Genomic DNA, 24,769 nt, shown 5'->3' with positions numbered 1-24,769 from the left:
AAGACATTTGTGAGAGGGAAAAATAAGTAAGTGGGTTCCTTTTCACTTTTGTAGCCATTTTTAGATTCTCCAAATCTTTTAAGCATGCTTACTTAAAAGATTAAGTGAAAATAAAAGCAAAGGTCTCTGGAGAAACAGAAGTTGCCTTCTCCTCAATGGGTTTTCAACCTTGGAAAACAATTTTTTGCATCTATTGAAAAATCACTTCTGCAAGCATGTTGAGCCCACAGATCAATCACAGGATGCTTAAAAAGAATAATAGAAGCCAATTAACCACATTAGGGAAGGTATCTTGAGAAAGATCTGGCTGAGCAGATTTTTTCCCATGGAATACTTTGTTCTTGATTTTTCGCAGCTTGGTGAAAAATGGGAAAGTCTGTAATAAAGGAAAGTTACTGTTGGGCCAACGGAAATAGTGAAAGACATGGAAAAATCTATTAGGAACCCCCACATTTATGAATCTAATAGATTTATCCTTTAATTCACTCGTGTGGTGCGGATCTTGAAAATTAATGGGTGGATTGGGATTTCTATATAGAGTGAACAAAACATTTTCAAACTACCGATTTCTTATTTGAACTGTTATGTTGTTGAATTGAATAGTGATTTCAGAATTCTCACAGTTGCAAAGCACTACTCTCTGTGCCATTTTTAGTTTTAAGATTTTCAATTTATCTCTATCTCAATTAAGATGGCAACAAGATTTGCTAGATTCGATGGACTAAATGGGGTTAAGTCAACATTGCAGAATGTTATAGATACCTCTCTCCATTTCTTCGACATGCAAGATTTCCAAAGATGGTTGAGGACAGAGCCAATCCACCCAATAATAGAGAAACTCTGAGGAAACGGACTAGTGGAAGCAGCTACGATTCCAGTGGTAATTCAAGCCCCCGAGCTGATCATTGAATGTATCAACCATTACAATCCGGACACTAAACAAGTTTTTTTGTTGGATCATATAGTTTTGATCTCAATTGACTGGAAAACTATAGTCAATTGCCTCTGGATTCCAGAGCAGGAAGATTTTTTTGAATTGACCATGGGAGGAGTCATGTCTGAGTTCTCCTTGAAGAAGATGGTGTGGCAAAAGGAAATCATGAGGTCTTGGTTCCAAAAGCCATGGGGAGCTAAAAGTAAGGTTCCTAAGACCCTTTTTGGCACTAATCTCAAGCTCAAAATCGTGGACATTCTGGTCCTTTTGCATCGGTTGAAAGGTGAGGTAGAAGCACTTAATTTCATAGAACAATATTTCTTTTTAGTGAAAATCATCTGTTCAGACACACATTATGTTGATTGGGTGTATGAGGTAAGTAAACATCTGTCTAGAGCTCTCAGTGCTACAAAGTTCTACAATACCTTCTACATTCTTCTTTCCTAATTTATATGTTGGCTTCTCTACAATTATGGCTGGGCCTTCCCAGAATAGAGGATTTTCATGATGATGTAAAAAGTTATGAATTTTATCCATGCTTGCAGTTACAGAATAGCTATGCAGAGTATGTCAGGGTTAATGATTCTTTTACAATGAGGATTTGCAGGGAACTACAAGGATGCCCAAAGAGGAGGTTTAGCCCAAAAGTGATGGCAGCCATCAGTCAGTTTGGTAGCTACTTTATTCAATTCTCATCCTTCTTGTATTTGTGCCTTGTAGCCTTTGACAAATTTCCTCTGAAGCTGCCTAGATACCCAAGCGACATGATTGTACCCATAGAGATCGTGAGACAAGCTATCCAAGTGAATGTGCTAAGTGCCATTTTAAGGAAGAAGGGATATGAGTTCCCCATGAAGGTCGGGGCTTGTATTTGTGATTCTTGGTCTGATGCCAAAGACATGCTCAAGGCATTCGAGAATAAGTACAGATTGGAGGAATATGAGGTTGTGAGGCCCATGTTTGACCCAAATGGATATGTAAGAGAGGTGCTTCAAATCGGGACTGTGATCAAGCATGTCACCACTCTGGAGGATTATTGGGAAAATTATAGGGATGAGTTGGAGAGATGAGATTGTGCTTTCGCCAGGCTCATGGTGGAACAAATAAAGACATATGGCATTGACCTCAATATAGAAGGATTGGAGGATGATGGTCAAAATATGTATAGCAATACATATTTGACTAAATTAAGGGGGATTCCTATTAGTTCTGAGCCATATGTAGATGTGGAGGAGAATCTTGATATCATGATGGCTAGGATTATCAAGAGAACCAAGAAATGGGTCAAGTGGACAACCAAAAAGAGCCGAAGTAAGGGAGCAACTACTCAAGCTTCTCCAGCAGTTACAACATCAACTTCATCCCAGAGTGCTACACTAGGTGTGACCATAGCTTCCACTCAAGGGCCAACTTAGCTTGCTAGTGGAGGTGATCAACCTCCAGACAAGAATATCTCTATAGCCCAGACATGTCATGATGGTTCCTTGCCTGTCATAGGAACCCAGACTGGTGCTAAAGAGAAGAAGGCGTTAGAACCAAAGGATAGTGCCACTACTCTAGTACCTTCCCCACATACTACCCCTATTCCTTCTCCACATACCACTCCAATCCCATCTCCTCATCATAGTCCCATGTCATCAGCAAGTGCTTCACTTTTGAAGCTAGGTGGTTCCCCTATATAGATAGTAGACTTAGGGGATGGAAAGTAGCACCAGTGAGTCAACTGAATCAGATGAAGAGATGAAGAAGAATTCAGAGATGGAGAAGGGCCAAGCTTCTTCTAGACTCATCTTGAAGGACTCAAAGAATCCTTTCTCTTCAACTGTTGTAGCCATAACTCCAGTGAAGAAGAAAATGTTCAGCATTAAATCACTTGGAATAGCTTCCAAAGTGATAGGAATTGATTCTTGGTTAGAAGATACTTTGGAAAGGAAAAGAAAGAGAAAAGATGAAAGTGTTTCTGTGAAGGACATTGTATCTTTTGCAGTTCATTTTGGGACTGCATTGACAAAGGTCAAAAAGAAAAAGACTTTGTCAATTCTGGGGAAAGATCCAAAAACATGGCACTTGACAATGGAAATAGCTAAGCTAAATAAAGGAGGGAGAATTGAAGATATGACACCTGATGATTTTACTCTGCATTCAATTGATCTTGGAGAAGCCAGACATGATACAAGGGTTGGCTTGTGGAGATCAAGCAATGAAGTGATAGAAGGAAAATTAAAGAGTCTCAAATTGTCAAAGATCAAGATGAAAGCAAAGATAGAAGAATTGAACAAATTTATCAGGCAGCTGGTCACTCCACTAGCAACTATTTTCAGTATGTCTATGACCCAGACTCCTAGTGCAGCTGAAGTGCAAGCTCTCATTTTCCAGCTATAGGAAGATAGGAATTATGGACAAATTGGTAGGGAATGGATCGAGAGACTTAAATCAGAAGGAGTTTCTCTTATAGATCAAATTGGAAATGTTATCCTTAGACTGGAAACAAAAAAGGATAACATATTATCTAATAGTAATACTCTAGCCAAAGAAAGAGTCAGGTGTGATGAATGCATCTCCCTTTTTAAAGATGATCATCTAGATGAAAGCAAAAGAAGCAGTTAAAGCCAAGATTCTAAAGAAAGGAAATGAACCTTTGTTCGAATGGCTCCAAAGTATGCAGTTCAAGCTGGAAATGATTCAGGAAGCTGAGAAGGGACTCAAAGAAATGGAGAGTAAAATAAAGAAAACTCAAGAGAGAGGATTTGAGCTTATGAGAGGGCTACACATTGACTCTCAAACCAGTGGTTAAGGAAAGGATCTCATTGGAATAGATGTAATGAAGAGTAAATTCTCTACATTCCTAGATAATTTGTGTGGAGTGGCCTATAGTAGTCAAGATAGAATCATAGAACTCCAAACACTCGGTGGGTGGATACATGTGGCCGCAAAAGAGTTGCCAAGTCAGTTGAATGTTGTAAAGGAGTTGGTGAGGGAATACTCAAAATGGCTTTTGAGATTCACTAATATACAAATGCCCAATCATGAGGAGTTGATCCCAATAATGGTTGTTGCTAAGTCACATAGAGCGAAAATAGAAAAGGGGAAGAAGTCGAAATGATTCACATTATGCCCTCTTTTTGTTTTCCTTTGTAATTTTGTAATACAAAAAATTGGCATCTTGTCGTTTGTCATTTTCAGAAGATGAATCAATTAAGCTTCCATTGTAATGATCATCTCAAAAACTCTATATGTATGAATTAAAAAGATTAATAAAAGGTCGGCAAATTTTTGGTGTGAAGTACTTTTTGTTGCAGAGACAATTGAATGGTATTTTATGTCAATCATTTTCTGTTCCAGTGAGTATTGTATTTAGTTCTTGTTTTCTCTTTCGTTTGAATTGGAACAAGGGAAGAACATAGTTTTACCTCCCTTGTTTTGAGGCAATGGATGAATGTGATAAGTATTGTTATAGTTCATTCGAAGAGGATATTCTTCTAGCATTTCCAATTTATTAGTCATAGTTTAAATTTGAATTAGCTTAGTTCGGCATAAGTTAATTATGTGGATGGAATTTATGAATTCATAAGATGTGTGGATGCATAAATCTGTTTAAGCGTTGAGAAGTCTTTATTTGCCTAAGTTGGATTTTATTTAGGTCTAGCTCGGTTATCCCTCTACTGTTCTCGGGTTAAGAACATACCCCAAAGTAGTTTAGGAAGAAAACAAAATTCATTGCAAATCTATTTCAAGGAGCTCTACCTACCAATTCAAAGGAAAGCCAAAATATCCATAAAGAGCTTTCCAACTGTTTGTGATCAAATATTGTTGTGAATTGGGCATTAAATAGTAATAATCCAAAAGAAAAAATTTGTTTACCAACAAAATATCAAAACCTTCAAAGCCTTCTTGGCACTCATTTAGGTCTGAGAACATGCGGTTTCAACAAAAAGCTATTTTGGACTAAATAGATTTGTGGTGGAATGAAATATCAATAGAAGGATCTAAAATGTTTAAATTTATTTCCAAATTTAAAAATGTTAGGCTCAATCTAGGTAAATGGAATAAGGAACATTTGTACAAAATCTTCAAAGAAAAAGTGCAAGTAGAGCTAGAATTGGAAACCTCAATGAAGAAATAATCAAAAAAAGAATGAATAATGAAAGTTATTTCAAAGAGAAAGAATTACTATCAAACTTGGAAGATATTCCATCTAAATAAAAAAATGCAAATAAAAATCTTGAGAAATTTGGTTAATTGAAGGAGGTAGAAATACAAAATTCTTACACAATTGCACAAAAAATAGAAGAATAATAGACAAAATAACTAGAAACAATAATAGATTAAGGAGAAACAATAGAAAATCTAGAGGACATTTCACAAGAAATAGTAAAGTATTACTTTAATATTTATAATGAAATTGATCAGTCAAACTAAACATTATCAATAAATATATGGAGGCATCTGGTCAAAAATTCAATGCAGAGAAATCATAAATTTTGTTTATCAACACTAAACTAGAAATAGAAACTGAGATCTACAATATTCTAGGTGTCAAATTAGGCAATTTTCCTTGCAAAAACTTAGGGGTTCCATTAGACAAAGGTACTTTAAGAGCAATAAACTTTGGGATCATATTTTTACTAAGGTTCACCAAAAAGTGGATAACTAGAAAGGTGGATGGTTATCCAATGCAGGAAGAATCGCTATGATAAAATCAATATTAACTACAACTAACTTATCAAATGTCTATTTTACCGCTAAATAGCACAAATAAGAATAAACTAGATTCAAAAATAAATTTCTTCTGGCAAGGCACCTCAAAAAATTAAAAAATTGCACTTGTCAACTGGAAAGATATTTGAAAATCATTAGGCAATAATGGACTAGGAATGAAGAGTTTAATTTGGCAAAACCTAGTCTTGGGTGCTAAATTAGTTTAGAAAATCTTAGAAGATCCTAACAGAAAACAAGCTTCTATCTTCCTCAATAAATATATTGTAAATGTTGAACCTATTAAACTATTGAAAGCCTCAAATCACCCTAATGGATTTGGAATATGGAATTTCCTCAAAACTTGTATCCTCGTCATTAACGAGAAACTCTCTAGGGATATAGGCAATGGGAATCAACCTTATTTTGGGAAGATTCTTGGGATTGTTATGAATTATTAGATTCTCTAGGTTTAAATCAAATCATTAAATCTATTTAATTCCAACATAGAGGTAAGAATCTAAGGGATTATATAATAAAAGATACTGACAACCAAGTAGTGGGTTGGCATTGGAAGGATTTAAACGATATCCCACTTTCAGACAATCATAAAAAGATAATAATGGAGATTCTATCAAAAAATAATTTCCAATTAAAGAGAGTGAAAATGGGCTGATTTGGGTTGGTTCAGAGGATGATATTAATAAGGTCAAGGAAAGATACAAACAAATCTCTTCTATGCATAATTTAGGTTGATTGGACCTTCCTCTTAAACTTTATTGGGATAAGTTTTGCTCTCCAAAAGAGGATACCTTTTTATGGGAAACATATCAAAGAAGAATCCTCACAATAGAGTCGTCTAGAAAAGTAGGTTATGAAGGTCCCTCAAGATGTATCTTATGCAAAAAAGAAGATGAATCGTTGTTAGCCCCAACTAATGATGCAACTGAGAATGTAATGAATGTATGTGAAAGAGTCATACTAGTTGTTATATTGTCATTTGTGTCAAATCAAGTAGTTGATTACACATTATGCTAATTTAGTAGAGTGTCATATCATTTGATTGATGAAGAGGATTTGACTGATGATGAAGATTTGAAGAAAGTATGTTGATGATAGAGTGGATAAGTATAGTATTCAATGGGGACTTGAATGAGGTGGGCACTGATAATGTAATGTCAGTTTGATTGTTTTACAATCATGTAATATTGTAATGTATTGAGCTATACAAACTACACCAAGTGTCAAAGTTAAATAAGGAAGAGAGTGTTCACCAAGTGATTATAGTTGTCACCAAGTGTTTGGCAAAGCAAGAGAAAATTCAATATTACCTAAGCGATTTTAGTATTGACCACCTGTGATGTTTTACCCAAGTGAAATGTTATGTTCATCGAGTAATAACAAGAAGAAAAGGTTTGTAAAGATAGAATCTAAGATTGACTTTTGGTGAAATTAACGAATGTTCGAGATGTTCAAAGGCATCACCGTGCAGTCTCTAGGTATCCATGAGCACCTATAACCAATCAATCCATGCCAACTCAAAATGTAATATAGCAATATCATGAAGTATCCAGCAAATGATCAATGTACTCAATACAAAGAAACTAAACCAAGATCAATGTCAAAGTTTCGACCATGGCCTCAGGAACATAAACATGACAACATGATCTAACCAGCTCAACCAAAGAGATAAGATGCTCCATATGAACACACCATAACATGTCAAAACTCTAAATTTGTATCAAGAGTATACCATGACATAATAATGAAACCATCCGAACACCAAGGATAACATGTCAAATGAATGCATGAACCACACCTTTACCAAGAACCCCATGAGTCCTCAAGATGCAACCATGTCCACACACTATGAAGAACCAAGTGCACCATGAAAATGCCAAAGATGTTTCTACAGCAACGGAATCTAAGAAAAACCTCCAACATCTGCAAACACTCAATAAATATATCAATGCCAACAACTCCCACTCAACCATGGTACTAAGTCACCCATAGAATCATAACATCCATCTCCTACATGAAGATCCTCTAGGTTTACACAAACACAACCATAGTGTCAGTACCAACAAATCAAGAGGATACAAACCAAACTAGGAACTAATCCTGCATTGCCACCTCATCACTGTCACAAGATCCCATTAAATTGTGTATCTAAGCTATCCATGGAATCATGATGAAAACCATCCTCTAACCATAAGAATCAACCAAGGCATCAAACCATTAAAGAACTCAAAGTGCACATCATGAGCTCCTCAAAAGAAACCAAATAACCATGATCCTCAACCAAGAAGATATACTACTGCAATTACCAAATCAAGAATCCAAGCCAATGAACATCAAGGATGTACCTATCTATCCAATCATGGCATTTTAAAATCCATGGCATCATGATGACATCCATGAACTAGGCATCTAACTCTCAAAGTTTCCAACTTTTCAACAAAAAATAGTCAACCACAATTATCCACCATGACTGTACCTGGTAACAACATCTCATCCTTTCTATATGAAGAAAAAATTAGCAAATCATTTGACTTAGGACATAGACAACCCAAATCCAAGCTAGCAATCTGAGTATACATCAATAATGAAATATCAATGGGCAAAGACAACCCATAAACAATCCATAAATGCAACCTATAAGTATTGATCACTTACAACACTACATAACTTGTAGACCCAACAAGTCATCATACATATCCACAATGATAATCATATCATCATGAGACCAATCTGAAATATTAGTAGAGTATACATTGACATCAAATCTCAAATATCTAACATATACAATGTCATAAGCTCACAATGTTACCATAGTCAATATATATCATAAACCATTCAGAACAAAATCACCAAATAAATTGTGCCAAATCTACACCAAATCTAAACCAATGTGTAGAGTTTTTCATTAACTACTCAAAGTCCAAAATTTGAATCCATATGCCCATGTTATGCCCAAATTTGTGCTCAAAATAAACAACATCTAACTTTCAAGCTCTTAAAACTTGAAAAAATGTAAAAATTACATAATCAAACCTACACCAAGTTGTAATTCTCTAAATTAGCTTTTAAACGACTATAACAAGTCCACAATCAGACATCTTGAGAGAAAGTTATGGTTGTTTTACAAAGACAGACTTTTTAACATTTCCACTATGATTGTTTTCAAATTTATTATTTATTTTTTTGCTGACGAAAATTTTTGATGGGATTAAATTTGACAGTCATCATAGGATGAAACTAAAAAAGTTTTGCATTTTTTTTTTCACATGGCCAAAGTATGGCATATTATAGATGTCAATTTATGGAAATGTCAATCTGGATCCAATGGTGAGGTCTATTTCTTCCTAGGAGGTCATTTCTACAAGCTCCCACTAAAATACTCATTTAAATAAAATAAACAAAAAATTCTATTGACCAACAATTTCACATGCCAAAAATCTACCAACATCTTATCATAACAAAAAATCCAAAACCCTCAGATATGCAATAAACAACCTACAAAACCCATATATCTTGCCTTTTCTTTTATCCTCTCATGCATTCCCATGGATTCAATCTAAGGTTACAATAATAAAACCATAACTTTGATACCACTTGTAAGGAAACTTGCAACAAAAATATAATTATTTTCACATAACTCTTGATACATCTAAAATAAATATGCAATTAAAATCCACATGCAAGAGAATAGACAACATACCCACAAAAAAGTGACACAAGATATACTTAGGAAACCCTCAGTGAGGGCAAAATAACCCAGCCTCCAAAACACCCATCACCATGTATTATTCAGCAAAAACACCACCATAATACAATCGTTGAAGCCTTCAAAGCCATCACCACAACCAAGCAATCCATGTGAACAAGCATTCATGAATCCACACATCCAATGCCGTGCTTCCAACCTTAACAAATGCTCCCTTGGCTAACCTGTCAAGCCTTGTCTTATTCAACTTTTCTTTTACCCTTTTGTCTTATCTCTACAACTACCCTTGTGATTTATTATATAGTAGCAAGTCCTACAAAACCATTAAGTGGTATTACATAAACTATGTGCTACCTAACCCATTGTCCCCACATTTAATATTAGATATTTAATTATTTTCCCCAATATTAAATAATTACATCAAATACTATCACAGTGTTACAATACAACTCATCAAGTATATCCCATGGGAATCTTTACATGTTGCACATCCCTAGGTGCTCCTAGGTGCAACATTACATACTAAAATAAAATAATACAATATAAAAATATTATGCAATGTGTGCAACACCCATTAGCTCAACATAGTTGTTGATGGAGTTGTTGGTAGAATGTGGAAAAAGGAGATCATAGTGTGAAGTTGTTGAAGCTACAAGAAAAAGGAGAACTGAGCACAATAGATAGGAGATTCAAGCACAGTTAAGTGGAAGAGTGAAAGAGTGAAGGTGTGAATTGGCTAGACAAAGATCAGAAAGAGACCAAGCAAAATAGAGATCTAACCAAGCAAGGTAGTGCTAAAGATAACAAATCATTTCTATTGTTACTTTTTAATCATTGTAGTAGGAAAATCTCGTAACTAAGTGGACCTAACAATTTTGTGAAATACTATATGGTAACATTGATTAGTGATGTTTGTAAGTCCTTTAGAGAATGTCACTCTTTAAACAAGATCAAAGAGTGATAATGTCTAGATGATCTTTTGGTGTAAATATTCTTACCAAATCATATTAACAATGTGTATGTAAACATTTAACAAGGTTGGCTCCTAGCAGAGCTCACTTCAAAAGAGTGAACTTTTTTGGGTTGTCAATCCCATGTGGTTTTTCTCTTTACAAGGTTTCCAAGTTAAAAATCTTGGTGTCAAATGTGTGATTGGTGTTATGTTACAAGTTGATTTTTATGATATTTACTTTTTACTGCAACTCGGTAACAATCAAGTAAACATGGAAGTTATATTCTAATATTTAGTAATAATAGAGATAGTGAATGAAAAGTTTAGAATGAATTGATTATAAATGTTAGTTGGGAATTTGAATGAAATAACTGAGTCATTTCTTATGATGTTTATAAATGTTTGTTTCATCATGAAATGTTTGAAGGGACTATAGGATAAATGAACAAAATTGATTTAGATTCTAATTGTTTATGTCTAACTGTGCTCAACCAGATTCTACCTATTTTAGGACATATAACCTGATTACAAAAAACCACTTCTCATGAACTCTATCTACAAATTTTCTTCTATATATCTCAAATAATTTCACTATTCTTCGACTTTTTGCATGGGCTCTTAGCCACATCATCAAGACACTCTTTAGAGCATGTCCCCAACTTTGCTTGACCTCATCTTCAATCCTCGATCCATATGGTCTCAATCACTACCTAGTACTCTGTCGAATCTTCTTAGTACATTGACATCAATGACAAACATATTCATAAATGCAACACACAATCATGCTATCAATCTCTCCAATAATGCTAGGATACTCCCCCATAGGAATATCATCATGCCAATAGGTACATTTTTTCTCTCTTTGAACTATCATCACACTCTCTCTAGTAGATGCACATCAATAGCTACATGTTCGATGATCATGATTCCAATCAAGTACCTCTCATGTTTGTAGCAAGGTAGGTGCTCATCATCATCCTCCCATCTATGGCAGTCTCTATATGGTCTCTAGATAAAATCATTCAATATATCCAATAGATGTTTGAAATACACCATGTATCCCACTGGTCCTCATGCCAAGGCTCTAGCATAACAATATATATATATGGAATATCCTCTACTATAACCCTCTCTTTTATCGGTGTGAACATTGATATATGCTTGTAGGCCCATATCTACAAGAGTGTGACACCAATACTAATAGATAGTCCTCCTATATATGCTATTTGGTGTAGATGATAGTATAACACCACTAACATGCATAGTCCGCACAAAAATACTATCGCGCCCATGACCATCCTCTCAAGCACTATGCCCTATCCAATTCAAAATACATGTCCTCTCCTATCTGGCATCAATAATCCTCCAATGACCCAACATATTACTGTAGTCAATCACTCATGTTGTGCTACTAGAGACTCCCATATGATATTCTCATAGTCTTGGATCTCTAGCTCTGCATCATCACACTCAAACATCCTATGTAATATAGCATGTCTTGTCATTACATCATACTCTTATAACTCTCCATGGCTTAGAAATCTAGAGGATGCTCCATACATCCTCTAGTGTCATTGTAGCCTCTTCAATCAGTCTAGGCAGAATGGACTTATCTTTGAATACCACCTCTCTATCAGTGCAATAATTAATGCCATATTTTCCTTGATCTCAAGCATGAATGCAATATAGTGTATTCTTAGGCTTGTGAGTATATATCATTCTTGAGATGTCATACTATGTTGTGATGAAAGGCTTGGTGTTCTATGTCATCTTCTATATTGGAAGTAATTCCTCCTGTATGTTTCATACACCTTGAGTCAACTTTTTGTGGTTTTTTGTTGTTGTTGACAAAGTTTGACAAAGTTTGATCTATGTTTCATTACATTTGACTATATTTGACTATTTTGACCTACATTTTGACCTCTTTTGGCTAATTTCATTTCTAATTCTTGCATTTGGATCCAAAATCCTATGAACTAATCTCATATGCACATTTTTTGGCTAACCATACTCTTAGTATTCTTATCTTGTCATTTTTCTACATATCATCATATCATTGCCATATTTCTTTTAATTGTAGGTACATCTTGTCAAAATAAAGAGCTATATAAACACTCATTATGGATAAGAAAGGAGAACATTGGAGTGTCATCTAAAGAGGGTATTTTCATATTTATTTATGTGCCTTTGTTTTAATGGATTTAATGGCGGACTAAAATTTTTTGCATAATTTATGAGATTTTTGGTTCTCCCTTATTGTACATTCTTACCCTTTTTCTAGTCATACAATCTCATATATAAGTAATGCATTCAAGTACAGCATGTTAAGTCCCATACACGGGTAACACATTTTTTGTTTTTGTTTCTCTGTGATTCACAATGAGTTGTATATTTCTCATTATAGAATTAATCACACCTATTATCTATTTGCTTCTTTCAATCAGTGATTTCTCTCTTATTATGTTCTTGGAGATTAGCAAAGGCTCAATCCCTTGGGGGATTGATGGATTCTTTGCCTCCTTGGTTATGATAAGATTATCTTATGCCTTGTGCTCTACTTTACCAAGAGTTTGGATCTAGTCCACACTCTCACTAAAGTGGGGGATAAATGTACTATCTCAAATTGGAAACACTTCAATTTAATGATGTTTTAGGAACTATTTAATGTGAGATCATCATCTTCACATATTTTTTCTTATTTCTTCCCTTTTATTCTCCTTCTCTTAGGTGAAATTGGGATAAGACTTGATTGATCTTCTTTAAAGCTCCTATTTTCATGGCATAAAGTTTGAGGTAGGATCTAACCACCTAGATCCTCCATTTCCTTCATCCAATCACTCAAAATCTCTTATCCATATTGAAACAACTATATCTTGGATTATGCACCTAATTTCTAGGATCTGGGACATATTTCAAGATCCCAAAGGAATCTTTAGGGTTATGGGCCCTAGTTGGCATGAATGTCATGTGAATTTGCAAATCTAGGATGCAATGTGCTCTTCCTAGGCCAATCATGAACATTGTGCGCCCCTGCTTAGGCCCTATTTTGGGTTCATTTCTTGAGTTCCATATCTATATTATTACAGGGTGTTAACTTCTAAGTAAGTCCGCCTATGGGAGTTAGTCACTTCTATATAAACCCCTCCATTTTCTCCATTTCATCCATCTACAATCTCATACACACAAGCATCCATCAAGTACTCAAGCATTCAAGTCTTCAAGAAAATTTCTCCATTGAAGATCAAGGATTTAAGCATTCAAGAAATTGAAGGAGTTTATCTTCAAGATCTCCTTCAATCCATTCAAGGTCCTTTGTTGGATTTTTCACTTCCATTCATTCACATTCTTGATCCAAGTCCATTGGTAAAGAGAGCTCATTACATTCAATTCGAGACACCCTACATCTATTGTAACCTGTGAATTCATACATTTACTTTATATAAATTCTATAATTCAATTATTTCAATTCAAGGTTAGTTCCTTAACTAGGGTTTTGACCAAGGCAACACCCACCCCCCCTCAACAACAAAAACCTTTTTTTATTGCAAGTTGTAGATCTTGGATTGGCAAAGAAGTTGTGGATTCAGATACCCTTTTTTATTTTCTTCAAAACCATAAAATCAAAATCAGCCTATATTGCATTTTTGCAAGAACGTAGAGGTCACCCTTACAACCAAGGTCGTAGAGGTCATCCTTGCAGACGAAAGTCATCCTTGCTAGATTGTCAAACGATTTATGGGTTTTGCATATTTCAGCATTTCAGGCCCAAATTTGACATTATTTATCAAATTTGAATAGCACAACAAGCCTAAAATCATATCTAAAAGGCATGTCTTCTATCTTCTTCATCATTTCAACATATTTACTTATTTCATTTGCATATCTTGCTATAACTCTCATTATTTATGGGGTTTTCAAGGACTTTAATATATTTTCCCTTATTCCACCCCACTAGGTCTAGCTTGCATTGGTGCTCCTTTCTCACTTGGTTAACACTAATCTTTCTAGATCTAGTCCTTTAGAATTAAGATTGAAAGGATCAACTTCCTTGACTCCCTCTTTGAGTTGTGTGAGTGTGGTCATGTGATGAACTTAGGGTTTTATATCCTTGATTCACATTTCCCCCTTAACATGAGGACAATGTGAAAAGATTATGTTGGATTTGTGGTTTCACTCATTGATCTTATATGAAAGTACTGAATGATTATCCATTCATTTCCTATGACTTGTGAAATTGGTTATCCAATGATTTAATGCGCCAAAACAACTTGATAATTTGTACTTCTTACTATTATAAAAGTTGTAAGTTTGTAAATCAATGTTTATTCCATTCTTTAGATGAAATATTTGATGTCCATATATTTGGATGTTGATCTAGATTTCAAGTTTATAGAGATGATTTGTAGGTTTTATAGTTAACTTAAATATTTTTATTCAATGTGGATCTGTTTGTTGGACCTTATTGTACTTATTGCAGGCAATATACTATTGTATTCACTTTTTCCCATAACTCAATTAATTTGCGCCAATTATTATTAATTATTAAGCTCGAGTAGATTCAAACCCAAGACCTCCCAATCAATCCAAAGCTAGGTGATTAGGGTTTGGAGGGTTGTATTATGTGTCATCCTGATGAGAAGAAGGTCTAGATATTTTGCTAATTCTATTGATTTTTTTCTAATCATGCTAAATATAAGGATTCATGCTGTGAAGCATTTCTAAATCTCTAATAGTTTCTAACTTCATGGTGAAAGATTTATATCTAAATGAATGATACATTTAAAGAGATCACAAACATATACAGAGTAAAGGTAGAAGAGATCATTGAAGATTAAAGCTAAAGGATTGATATACAAATCATGAGAATAAGTCAGAAGCAAGATAAGTTGAATTCAATATAGAGTAAGCACTCAAAAATGTAGAAATGGTGAAAGAACCAAGTCAAAGGTGGTATGACTCTTTTTGAAATGAAATCGACGGTTAATATTTAATCCTCGCATATATGTGACAAAGTTGACAGGTCAATTGAATGAAAGAACGTATGCTATTGGTTAGTTGAAAAGTCCAAATGCTTACATATCAAATCGGGTACCATTTAAATATTAAACGAAAGTTGGATGCCTTCAGCTGTCAGATCTTACAAGATCTACAATCGTTATTATGTTGCTATAAAAAGTTGCTCAGTTGTTATTCGTAGTGACATAACAATGGATCAACACATGTCTCAATGGGCCCATTATATTCGACGGGATATAGATAGGCCAATGTCAGATTCTTCGATCAATAAAGTATTACCACATGTATGCCATGAGGTATATAACTAGAAGGTGGACCCGCGCTGCAAAGCAAACAAAAACTTAATATCTTTTGTTGTCGTTGTTGGATCAAAATGGATCTACGTTTGTCGCCATCTCACTATGTAAAGTTTTCAAAAGAAATGTCATACATAATGACACTCAGACACATGGAACAGACGGACCAACAGAGGAAGGTATAAAGGAAGGTCATAACATTTTAATCACTATCATTAATTTAAGATCGACAGCCAGAATTTGAAAATGCAATGACAGTTGAAATATGAAATGCATGGATTTGGCACGAAACAATAGAAGATGATGAATAAACAATTTTCCATAGGATTTTCTAAAATCACGTGAAGAACAGTCATCGGGTATTTTCAAAAATATCATGGATTTAGAATTGTCAATAGAAGAGATACCATGTGCTCATATTATGATGTAGATTGGGTAATTTCATATTTTATTCTTATTTTATTTTCTATTATATGACTATTGCTCTGCCAAAATTAAGAAAGGATAACAAAAAAATATAAATGTAATCTCATTTGACAATGCAAAGGTTGGCAAAATTGATGGTGAATTGGTCTGTAATTTCGTTTACCTTATTTTCTTGTCATGTTTTGTTGCCCATTCTTAGATTAGTTTTGCATTAAGAGTTGAAGGATAATTATATGTGATCCTATGATAATCAGGTGAATTCCATTTCATTTTGATATTTGCAGTAGGAGTGATTCCATTTACTTTCTTCACATATGATTCTACTTCTTCTCTTGTTGATTTCATATCATGTTAGATAGTTTCATTGGGAATTGGAGAATAGATGTCTATGAATCTATTGGTAACTTGTTGAATTCCATTTCATTCAAGTCTGGTAGTCAAAGCAATTCCATTTGCCCTCATGTGCATCTCTTTTTTTTATCTCTCTTTGCATTTAGGTGATTAATACTACATTTAGAATATAAGTAAGAGTCAGGAATCTCAAGATAGTCTATTACAGTCATTCCATTGGGTGTGATACGTTGTCCAAATCTAATTTTCTTAAATTGTTTGTGCCTACAAACAATTTGGTTATCCTTTACTGCTCTCAGGTTACTTCTGATCTCATAAAAACATATTCATTGCATATCATTGCAAATCATAGGGAGTTGTACCTTGTGAAATCAAAGAGCAATGATAGAGTACATGCACTAACTCATTTGTTGGTAAACATTATTTTGTCTCTCCAAGCATTGGGTATCAAAGAGTTAAGATTATAAAATCTAATAGGAGAACAAACTGTTAACCAAAAGTGCTATTAATTTTGTGTGTGTGTGTGTGTGTTAATGAATTTTGTCTTGAAACCTCCTCAATAATAATTAATTAAAAAATAGAATTATAAATGTTTATATAAAAAATTATAATTCAAATTATTTCATAAAATGGATACACTATAGATTTAGTTAAACTAATCTTATCAAAATAGATCTAGAATAAATAATAATCTACAACATTTTATTTAAAGATCATTTCTAAGATCTTCAAGCTAAATGTTAAAGCAATATGAAGAAGGATGATTAATATTTTTTTTTTAATAATTTGTCTATATAATAAATATTAATCTTCCTTAAAATATACATACATGTTACTGTTTTAACAAAATATTGATAAATGGGCAATCTCCACTTTCATAATAAGTTGTTATATGCCATAATCTATGGAATTTATTAATGAAATTGCTATAGTTAATCTCTCATTAATTAATTGCTATAATTGCTGTATTTATTCTTTTAATCTACTTAATATAATATCAATTCACTACTATGCACAAGAAGTAGTAGTGGCCACTAAGTGGCACTTGTTCTTGGGTCATTATTACATTCATATATTGATTGTAATGAGAATAAGGTATTTTGTAATGCTTAATATAGTTGTTCATTTGAATCTTAGTAGTGGATTATGGTGCAATGATTATAATTAAATGTGATCTAAAATAATAAATCTTGGCAGTGGTCTTCTTCTTCGATGAAATTGTTATTTTAGATTAGTTTCCCATTTATGTGCAGTCTTCCTTTATTGGACTGCTACTCATCCTTGTATTTTCACCTTTGATCAATAAAAATAGATAAACAAATTACTAATCCACAGACTTGCAGATTCAAATTCAATATTTATTTTCTGAAACTATAATTCTCATGTATATGTGTGTTTGTAGATATAAATATACATTTTTGAATAGGCTCTTCCTCAAGTCATCACCTCCTCTTTTTTTACAAGATGGCGTGGATAGAAGCCCTGCGAAATTCCAACCCCTTTTCAACTTACTGTAAATAAACGTTGCAGTGAATTCAGAACTCATTTCTATTCAAATGATTCAAAAACGTTGCAGAAAATAAAAGTTGCAGTGAATTCAAAACTCTATCAGAAACGCCAAATGATTATATATACCATTCAGCAATAAATTGAACTCAACTAGAAAGACTTCCATACAATTTCCACCTTCCATATAATTGGTTGGTATATTTGCTTTGAAGTAGTAAATGTCTAGACTTGTATTGTGTTAACAGTCCGCACAAAAACATCTTTTAGTAGAAAAGCAGATACAGCTTGAGTTTGGGCAACGCCCACAATTAAAGGGAAATCGAAAGTTTCTCCTCTTTTTCAAAATTCTGTGAGTCGAGGATTTCAGTTTACTTTCCTGGCAATGCAATGAAGCTCTTGGGTTATCGGAAACAGTATAAGGGCAACCCACGGGATTGTTATCTTCACAACATGAAGGAACCGTCATTTTCACCTCAACTGGGCACCCAAGAGCTTCTTGTAATGCATTGGATATGCTTAGCTCTAGCTTTTCCACTTTGGCTTTTCGCTGATGGTTTCTGAATTCCAAATGGGCTATGGCACCTGTATTGCCTGAGCATAGGAAATGTTAAATGTGTTAGAGCCAGGAAAGAAAGATTATAGTTGATTACAATAGGCAAGCCTATGTGAATGAGAATTATATTATGGATAACAAACAATAGTGAATATAGGTCAATGAGTTTAATTTCAAAATTATATAGTTTGGTTATTCTCCACACTAAATGACATGATTGTAAAATTATTGGTTAATTCAATGTTTTTTCATTAATTTTTTGGATTTTTACAGAATGGGGAGGGAAATTATGAGAATCATATCAGTGATTTTAAACAGCAAGGGAGAGGGAAATTATGAGAATCGTATCGGTGATTTTAAAAATCACATAAAAACTCATTATGGTATGCAAAATTGGGTTTTGTGTATGGATCTGTACAATATTGCTGCTTAATGTGGGGAATGGCCATCTCTATCCATCCAAACATGGGCTAATGAGTTTGGCATTAAAATTACAGAGTTGATCTGTAGATGGGTCAATTCTTTGACTCAAAAACTATATAGTTGATCTGTACATAGGTTAATGAATTTGACTCAAAAATTACACAATTGATTTGAACTCCGGTCAATGAGTTTGACTCAAAAACTATACAACTGATCCAAAGATGAATCAATGAATTTGATTCAAAAACTCCTGATAGCAATATCATAAAATCTTTCTTCTTCAATGATACTCAGATCATTGTTCAACATTATTTCATCTTTATATACTTTTGCAAGCCTACATTTATACCTTACACATAAGGCTTCTGTTTATGGTTACTATAATGGGTGTTGTAGGCAGTTTCTAAGATATCATCAATGGTGTTAGGGGCAGGACAAAGGCATTAAAGGAATGCTTAAAGCATCCTCAACCTACAACTCTTAAAGACGTCATTCTAAAAAGTCGTGTACCTTGGCACAACAAAAGGGACACCAATTTTCCTTGACCTTGCAGCAAGTCCTCAAGAGTAGCAGACTGACTTGTTTTCAGCACTCTTTTCCATATCTCGTCCACTGTGCATGGGCTCAGAGGTCTGAGCTCCAGTTTTTCTTCTTCACTTGTGTAATTTTTTGATGGAGATGGCAATGGATAAATTTGTCCTTGAGTATCCTGGTTGTATAAGGGATTAATTAAGCTCTCTGCTAACCAACATTTTGTATCAAGTGATTCTACATTTCTGCTATCTTCATCTTCAATTGCCCTTGATTCGGTTGCTGAGAGAACTTTGAGGGGAGCTTCATAAACTTTCCAATGATTAATGTGATGAGCCATTTCCTCTTCATGAGCACCATCCATTTCACACACCTCCCTCTGGTTCTGATTGTACAAGGCCATATTAGAATGAGTTATGTTTGTATCTGATCCAAATTGTAGAAGGGCAGCTGTGAGCCAAGAAACGCACTCATTTGAAGCCCTCAGTTGCTTTTCTGCTTCTGAAAGGATTTTCAGAGCTCGGCCTAACTGCTCTGTTTTATCCACGGATTCTGTGCAATGTTATTGCAAAACTAGTTATAAAAATGCACACTTGCCATTACCATTCACTCAATTGTTAAACCGTTGATTTCATTCTAGTTGTCCAAAGCTATGCCCAAGGGAAAATCTATTTACAAAGACTTGTCTTGATTAGTCTAAATCCATTTGTGTTGCATGAAAGAAATTTTTTTAAGTTTCACTTACTGGAAGAGGTGCCAATAAAAAATTGGGTTTCATCTGCCTTTGACGAAAGGCAGTTACTAGCCAAAATACTTGTAACCAGAGTTGCTAGCTGAGAAACAAGGGCAAGTGGCTTGACTCCAGACTCAATGATCTCTTTTGTGCATCTCACTGTATTTTCAACGTCAGCTGATAAGGCGAAATTGAGTAAATCTAACAGTTTTTCGTCTGGCAACAAACCAATCTGCAAATTGAAATTTCAATCAGTGGCAATGTTCAAATGAAACGCAATTTATCAAAGATTCAAAACATATAAACAAACAAACAAATGTGAAAATTATCTTCTACTAAAAATTCAAAATAGACGAGCACTAATATAAGATAAACATTTGAGCTACCGACTGTTTGCATTGGTATGGTATAATAGTTTAGTCAAGATTCAAATTCTGTCGAGATGAGGTGACTCAACTGATTAATAACTTAAGGTCAAAATCATTTACCCCTTAAATAAGACTTAAACTACGAAGATGTCAATAATATCCCACCTAGCTGGATGGAAAAGCTGGGCTCACTAAGAAAGTGGATGCAATCAACTAATTTGTAATTTTTAGCCAGACAAATTATAGAATCGTATGCTTCTTCACCCTATAATCTAAACAAAATGGGTTCAATCAATTAATTTGTACCCTTTTGAATAATATGGACTATAGAATCATATTCTGCTTCTCCCTATAATCTCTCTCATGACAGAAGATAATAATTTTCAATTATGAAAGTCAAGTAAAGCATTAGGATTCAGTTTTTTGAGCTACATATCCACTAGAGATGCTACACTAAGCTATGATTTTCTTTTTTATTTCAACTGGGCTTTAAATATTGTATATAAAGATTTACCATTCGGCGAACCCTTGAAAGGGTAACTTTTGAGGAAAGAAGGGTGAACTGCTCCAATGCTGTCTCTGCTTCCCTCAAAGAACCACTTGCTCTGGCTGTGATTAAATGCAATGCTTCCTCTTCAATATTGATATTTTCTGCAATCACGATCATCTTAAGCCTATTCAATATATCTGTATCCCCGAGTTTCTTAAAGCAGAATTTCTGACTTCTTGACATTACTGCTTTGGGAATCCATTCTAAATCCACTGTAATCAGAATAAAAACCAAATACCCAATTGCATTTTGATTTTCCATGCATTTCAAGAATGAAGTGCGACTGAGTTCATGACAGTCTTCTACAATAACAACCTTGTATCCAGAAGCCATATGATGATGATCGGATTTTACAGTCTCGAGGCATAATTTAAGTCTTTCAATGCCATCATTGCCAGCTGCACTTAATTCAGTCATATGACGGCTTTCCCCTGACATGCAAAGACAGCATTCTCTGCATTTGCAACACGGTTTTAGTCTCGCGTCAGGAGATGAACAATTCAAAGCTGAAGCAAGAATTCTTGCAGCAGATGTTTTCCCTGTTCCTCTTGGCCCATAGAACAGATACAGGGGAGCAATCTTTTGTTTCAGTATTGCATTCATAAGGGATTTCCTTACAATTTCCTGTCCAACGAATTCCTTGAAGGATTTAGGTCTATATTTTTGGCTCAAACCCAAATGATTTTGTTTCACCTTTCTCACACTTTGATAAAGATCACCCCGCTGTTCATGATGGTTATGATTTGAAAATGAATGAAATGTGTGGTTTTCACAATATTTCTTTCCATGCAGTGCATGATGGGATGTGCCCTTGGATGCATGTAATGGATCCATTATCAGATGCTTGTTCTTGTCACAGCACTCATCAGATGAAAAGTTGCAGCTTGTGCTGATTCCTTCACTACAGCTTGAAATGCATGAGGAATTCAAAGAGCAATTTTCAGACCCATTGTAATATTTAAATGATGATCTGAAGCTAGATGAAATTTTGCAACTGTATTTACCATTTCTCCTCCCTTTTTGCACCCTTTTGACAGGACTGGAGCCTTTTATGGGACCTCTTCTTTTTCTGGCATATACTTGTCTGAGAGCCTGAGATCTTGAACTGTTTGTCATGCCATGGCACATCTTGAACGCAGTTTCTGCCTCCAAGTCGCTGGCTGAACTTAAAAACATTTGGCTTCTGCTGAAAGAGCGGGATCTTTGCTTGTCGTAGAATTCTGCTTTCCTCCGCATTCTATCCACAAAATTATCCTTTCCTGACATACTTCTCGCATTTGCAGTGCAATGTGTTTTTTCTTCATTCCTGTGTAAAAATTGCTGTGCTTAACAAAACAGCCCCTCTGGTCTTTCGGTTCCTTTGATTGCGATTGGCGACGTATCTGGAAAGAGACAGTTATTGGGCTTTGATCGTTTGATCTTTCAACTGATATTACATGCAAAAATCTTCTTAAAAATGATTTTACAAGTCACAAAATGAGGAAATGATATGCTTTTACTTCTAATTGGGATGTTGAAATTCTTGAATTCTTTTGGTGAATTTCTGTAGGTTAGTGAAGAACTTAAGTTAATTTTCATTTACTGAATTCTTTTAAAAATTTTGAGTGCAAGATCGTGTAAAAGTGTCATTTTAAAAGATTTGTTCCAATTCTTATTTTCACTCCAGTAGCCTCTCACCATAAAAAATACTTTTATAACAAATGAATCAATGAACAAAAAAAATTAAAAATATAACTATTAATATATTGTGATAATCTATTAGCAAATATGCTATTTTTTTTTGGGGGCGGATAATTAAAGAGATAAACGTAGTGGTCATTAGCGTACTGGATCGTCTCTCTTTACCATAGCAGCAATTTTGAAAAGAATTCAAGATAGTTCATGAATAATACTGCGGTTTTACCTTTACTTAGCAATCAACTATTATAAAATGTAATCTTTTCGACAAGGTTGAAATTTTTGCCCTAGTTTTATGAAGAAATACTTTTCTCTGTAGGTTGTATTGATGCAGGGCTTATTTGCAGAGAAAATGACATGTTTGACTAATAGAACCAGAAAAAAGTCTTCGAATCCGTTTTTAACTTATTTCAATGAAAACACTTTCCTCCATAATGCAATGATCCTCACGTAAAAGCTTGTGATTGTCGAATTTTGTGCTACCCCAGCTGAAAAATATAGCCTTCACTGCAGAACACTACAGCTGCTCTGCGGAGTGTTGAAATTATGTTTCTGGCAACCAAATGAGGAAATACAACGAAGAAAAATGTGGATTGAAGAAATAAATGAATGCTTCATGTTTCCCAAAGAAATGAAATCCTTCTTCAAAAAGCAACTCAGCAGCAGGCCAGGAGAGTCTCACTATTATTATTTTATTTATATAAAAGTTAAGTTATAGTAATTGATGCAACTGATGGGACAGCGCCATTTGTCAGCCGTGCGAATCCCATTTTTTCTACCTAACGCCGAGACTTAAGCGCAAAATCTGACAAAATTGCCCCGTAATTCCTCTCTAGAAGATAACATTTAAAAAATTCTCGAAGCTTGAAACAACACACGTGACTGACAAATTATAAAAATTGAAATTTTACATCTCTCGCAAATTTTTCTGTCCCACCACTCGATGATATAGGTCTCCATGAAAACAAAATGTCAAATCAATATGGAAAATGGAAGAAGTGATGGTCTGTAAGTCCTTTTCTCATTTTAAATTTTCAGATTACAAAGGAAAAAATAGCAGTTCAAAGAAAATTGTCAGAAGAAAGATTTTACAACTATAGATACAATCTAATTAGGCCGAAGGCGTACTATACTGAGGAAAACAACTTAGCATTGTTGATCAATGGTTCAAAGTCTATTAAACATCTTGCAAGACGATTGAAATGATTTTGTACATTGATTATGGTGGGGTCGTTCCAAATCAATCGAGCAACCACATTCGTTAGCCTCTCTTTTTTAGGGACCAGTTCCTTTTATGCATTCAATGACGGTTTTCGTTCCTTTTCCCCTGTCCCTACACATGGCGTGATCATTTATGGACTACTCTACATTTTTGTCACAAATATGGATTATGGTGGGGTCGTTTTCATTGCACAATGGATTATGGTGGGGTCGTTCCAAATCAATCAAGCGACCACATTCGTTAGCCTCTCTTTTTTAGGGACCAGTTCCTTTTATGCATTCAATGACGGTTTTCGTTCCTTTTTTCTTGTCCCTGCATATGGCGTGATCATTTATGGACTGCTCTACATTTTTGTCACAAATATTTGGTGCAAGCAATAATTTCCCTAAAGGAAGCTTCTTTATGGGGACATCTAACATCTCAAAGCCCCATATTCCATGGTTTACTATGGGTAGATCTATTCCTTCTTTTCCATTGCTCATCGTGTCATTATCATGAGTTATTTCCATCCTACTTTAATCACCATATGGGACGTGTTTGATAAGTTCTTCATTTTTTTATGCACAATGGACTATGGTGGGGTCGTTCCAAATCAATTGAGCAACCACATTCGTTAGCTTCTCTTTTTTAGGGAACAGTTCCTTTTATGCATTCGATGACGGTTTTCGTTCCTTTTTTCCTGTCCCTACATATGGCGTGATCATTTATGGACTGCTCTACATTTTTGTCACAAATATTTGGTGCAAACAATAATTTCCCTAAAGGAAGCTTCTTTATGGGGACATCTGACATCTCAAAGCCCCATA

The 24,769-nt window shown here is 34.6% G+C and overlaps 1 protein-coding gene across 2 annotated transcripts; it reads right to left on the bottom strand.

The window, feature by feature from the left end:
- Nucleotides 1-18,003: 18,003 nt before the first annotated feature.
- Nucleotides 18,004-23,403, bottom strand: LOC149532487 (protein STICHEL-like). Of its 2 annotated transcripts, none has more exons than XM_089805372.1 (5): nt 22,968-23,403; nt 21,029-22,446; nt 20,159-20,378; nt 19,393-19,965; nt 18,004-18,497 (listed from the first exon to the last, which is right to left on the bottom strand). In XM_089805372.1, the coding sequence occupies exons 2-5, from the start codon at nt 22,328-22,330 to the stop codon at nt 18,145-18,147; spliced, it is 2,448 nt and encodes an 815-aa protein (XP_089661498.1). In that variant the 5' UTR covers nt 22,331-22,446; nt 22,968-23,403; the 3' UTR covers nt 18,004-18,144. The 2 variants fall into 2 exon arrangements, with proteins under 2 accessions (XP_089661498.1, XP_089661499.1); XM_089805373.1 differs by having other exon boundaries at nt 23,192-23,403.
- Nucleotides 23,404-24,769: the final 1,366 nt, after the last annotated feature.

The sequence above is a fragment of the Cupressus sempervirens genome, chromosome 10 (genome assembly GCF_028749045.1).
Source record: "Cupressus sempervirens isolate cs-2001-9-10 chromosome 10, ASM2874904v1, whole genome shotgun sequence".
NCBI lineage: Eukaryota > Viridiplantae > Streptophyta > Pinopsida > Cupressales > Cupressaceae > Cupressus > Cupressus sempervirens.
Note: the sequence above shows the minus strand (reverse complement) of the source record. Positions and strands in the feature narration are given on the sequence as shown.